The following is a 4,363-nucleotide window of genomic DNA, read 5'->3' on the forward strand; positions in this document are numbered from 1 at the left end:
ATAGTAATGAGGTTGTTAAAGATATAACTAATAATGAAAATGAGTGATATGTTAGTAATTATAATATTGGTGATAATGATAAAATAGTAATGAGGATAATTATATAATAATAATAATAATAATAATAATAATAACGCTGACGTCAATGACAATAATAATATCAATAATAATTATGATGACAATATTAATGATGATAATCGGAATGATAATGATAACGATAGTAACTCTGATAATAAAATAATTATGATGATGATGATTACTATGAAGAAAGATGACAAAATGATAATAAAAATCATAACAATAAGATGAATCATAATATTTACAAGTATATCATTTCTTATTCCTCAATTCCATTCATTTTCAGTGTTCCTATCTTTTCAGCAGGAATTGCAACATTTGCAAATGCATGTACCTTCGTTTAAGTGTATTTGTTTATTCCATTTTTATCATTTATTCCCGTGTGTTTCTGTCTTGTATTCATTTATCTATTTATTTATTTTTCTTTCGATTATCCCACAGTTCGTGATCATTTTCATCAGCGAAAGATAAGGAACAAAGGATGTTATATATTGCCCTATAACTGAAGAAAGTATATTGAAAACATACATCATTATTGCATTGATAATATTTGCCGTTATGATAACAATGTCTGACTTTATGAGTGTGTATATTCTATGAGTACATTGTATTTATGTTCCTGCTAGTGATTACAGGTTTTGAATCTTGACTAAGGATATACTGATGTAAATACGCTATGTCTTGTCCTAAATTATAAAAAAATAAGAATATTAAAAGCAATGACGATAATCATAGCAATAATAATAAAACAAAAACAAAACAAAAAATACATCAGTAGCCCATGAGAGGATTTGGCGCCATTATAAAAGCCGCGCCCTGTTGGACGAGGGACAGTATTCCGCGTACTCCTCCCAGGTGCAGCCGGCGACGGTGCAGCACTCGGTGGTGATAGAGGGCGACTGGCGACGGCGCCTGTAGTGAGACCTGCCCCTTCGCCGCCCACCTTGGTCGTGAACCCACGTTGTCACGAAGAGGTTAGCTTGCTGGACGCTTAGGAAGGGAGACCTGAGGAAAGTGGGTCGATGGAAATTGGTGTTGGTAAGTTATTTCTATTATGGAAATGCATATATATATATATATATATATATATATATATATATATATATATATATATATATATATATATATATATATATATATATATATATATATATATATATATATATATATAATATATATATATATATATATATATATAAAACACACACACACGCACGCACGCACACACACACACGCACACACACACACACACACACACACACACACACACACACACACACACACACACACATATATATATATATATATATATATATATATATATATATATATATATATATATACATATATACGTATATACATATATACATACATACATATATATATATACATATACAGATAAATATGTAGGCGTAGACGCACACGCACACACACACACAGAGACACACACATACATATTATATATATATATATATATATATATATATATATATATATATATATATATATATATATACACACACACATTATACTTCATTATCATTGTTATAATATAGCATAACAAATTATTGTTAATGTTAAAACTGATGATATTACTTTATCACCATTACTATTATTATTATCATTATTCAGAGGTATAACAACAGCAACAACAATAAGGGCACTGACGATATTCATGATAATGATAATAATAATAATTATCATAATAACGATAATAATGATAATGATAATGATCATAATAATAATAAAAATACACAATGATAATAATAATAATGCAAATAATAACACAAATAAAAAAAACAAATGATAATAAAAACTCAAGATAATAACAAAAAAGTAAAACAAAAGTCAACAAAAAACAACCAGAAAAATAATTGGATTTACCTTCGTTTCTCCGGAGTCTGGCCGGTGTCAGGCGAGGATGGGATCACACGGGGCACTTCAGTTGGCTCCAGAGGCTCACTTCCGTCTTGGAGGAGAAAGGGAAAGAAGGAAGTGGTGGTGGGCGTGAAGACTTGGAATGGAGGAGTATAAGGAGCAGTGGTTGTGATTGTGATAATGGGGGTTGTGGTGATGATTAGGATGGTGATGATTGTCATGGTGATGTTCATTGTAGGAATGGTAATGGTGGTGATTTAGTACGACACTGCTTCTGTTCCTACTAGTAGTAATGGCAATTATAACAGCAATTATAATCATGATAAAAATAATGACTGTTGTCGTTATCATTATCATTATTACTATTATCTTCTTAAGTAGATAATTCAAATAATACTCACAAAGAACCATTAACAATTTTATTAACCAAAAGAACAGCAACATTGTAAAATTAAAAAATATTCTCGAGTCTTTTACAAAAACAAAACAAAGAACAAAACCTCTTCATCACTACCTCTATCACGATCTCAAGTCTGTTACAAAAAACAAACACGCAGAAAGAAAACAATAACAAACACTATATCTTTATCTCTTTTTTACCACAGAAACAAAACAATAACGAAAATGCCTTATCGCTACCTACGCCCTTATCTCTAGTCTTTTACAACAAAGACATAACAATAACAACTATTCCTTATCACTACCTGTCTCTATCTCAAGTCTTTTCTAACAAAACCAAAACAATATCAATATTCATCACTGATACCCCTGTCCTTATCTCGAGTCTGTTCCAAAAACAACAACAAAAACGAAACCATAACAACCACTCTTCACCGCTACCTCTGTCCTTATCTCGCTTATCTCGACGCAGCCCCGCGTGAGACGACCTCCGGAACACATCCTTCCCGCAGATGGCGTCCAGGTTCTCGCGGAGTTTGGCTCGGCACAGGGCCAGCCTCTCCTCGGTCCAAAGGGCCTGCCATTCCAGCTCAGTCCTGGGGGTCGGTGAGGTGGGTGGTGGGGGTGGGGTGGGGAGGGGTGGGGAACGGGGGAAAGGAAGTGGGAGGAGGAAGGATTGGGGAGTGGTTGGAGGGAAAGGGGGAGGGGGGGAGAGTTGGGGGTGAAGAAGTGAGTGGGGAGGGGGAGGGGGGGAGAGTTGGGGGTGAAGAAGTGAGTGGGGAGTGGGCGGTTGGAAAGTGAATGGGGGAGAGAAGGGATGCGGGAGGTGAAAGGGGAGGAGAGAAAAGTGGAGAGTGGGGAAGAGGGGAGGAGAGGGAAAGGAAGTGGGAAGTGGAGGTTTAGGGGTGGGAGAGAAGGAGAGAAGAAGAGAAAGGGAGGGATGGAGACAGAGCATCATCGAGGAAAAGGAAAAGAGTAGTGAAGGAGGGATTGAGATATGGGAAAGGGATTTTTTTCAAGGGAAGAGGGAAATTTGGGGAGAAGGGAAATTAGACAGAATAGAGAGGGAGGGTAAGAAAAAGAGAGAGAAGCAGGAAGGGATGCAATACAGAGAAAATAGTGTTTATATCTTCTCCTTTGTCAATTACAGATTTATCTTCTTCATCTTTTATTTATCATCATTTCTTTTTTTAATCGAGACAAAATGGATATGAATATCGTGTCACTGTTATCATATTGACATTTATTTTTCTCTTTATTCTAAATATTCAACAATACTTACTTACTGTAATGTCACACTTTGAGACAGTAACACAAAACAGCTGATACAAGCTACAAACTTTTTCTACTCTTCTCTTCCCCGAAAAGAAGAGTATTATCAATAGCAGCATCCTTTTCTCTTTATCAATCCCATCACACTCATCTCACCTGCTCTCAATCTGTCGAATGAAATCGGGATCAAGAGCGAGCGAGGAGGCGCAGAGGAGGAACACGGCCACCACCGCCAACGTCACCTGCGGGAGAGTGAGGGAAGGGCGCCGAGTCAGGAAAAAGGAACTTCTTGTCACTTCTTTACCTTTTCTTTCAACTCTTTTTTTTTATTTCTTTCATCTCTTTCGTTTACATTTTCTTTCAACTTTTTTTTATTTCTTTCATCTCTATCGTTTATCTTTTCTTTCAACTTTTTTTTATTTCTTTCATCTCTTTCTTTTATCTTTTCTTTCAACTTTTTTTATTTCTTTCATCTCTTTCGTTTACCTTTTCTTTCATTTTTTAAATTTCTTTTATCTCTTTCTTTTAAGTATGAACTGGGAGGAATATTTTTTGCGAGTTTTACCGTAGTTTGCAAAACGAGCTCTTGAAGAATATGTATTTTTGTCGGTCTTCTTTCATACTGATCTCATTTTATTTTTCTTTATAGACATCAATCCTGAATTTGATAATAAAGTTACATAACCTAATATCAACAACCAGATTTAATAGTAACCGTACCAATTAAAATAGTATT

The 4,363-nt window shown here is 34.9% G+C and overlaps 1 protein-coding gene across 1 annotated transcript in view; it reads right to left on the bottom strand.

The window, feature by feature from the left end:
• Positions 1-577: 577 nt before the first annotated feature.
• Positions 578-4,363, bottom strand: part of Ilp7 (Insulin-like peptide 7) — a 13,505-nt gene continuing 9,719 nt past the window's right edge. The window contains exons 2-5 of the mRNA XM_043004815.2: positions 3,784-3,869; positions 2,797-2,951; positions 1,963-2,047; positions 578-1,083 (exon numbers count right to left, since the gene is read on the bottom strand). Of these exons, the coding sequence (XP_042860749.1) occupies positions 879-1,083; positions 1,963-2,047; positions 2,797-2,951; positions 3,784-3,869 (531 nt within the window). The 3' untranslated portion in view covers positions 578-878. The remainder of the gene's footprint in view (positions 1,084-1,962; positions 2,048-2,796; positions 2,952-3,783; positions 3,870-4,363) is intronic.

This window comes from Penaeus japonicus, unplaced genomic scaffold, assembly GCF_977035675.1.
Source record: "Penaeus japonicus unplaced genomic scaffold, GWHDUDI00000001_assembly GWHDUDI00000022, whole genome shotgun sequence".
Lineage (NCBI taxonomy): Eukaryota > Metazoa > Arthropoda > Malacostraca > Decapoda > Penaeidae > Penaeus > Penaeus japonicus.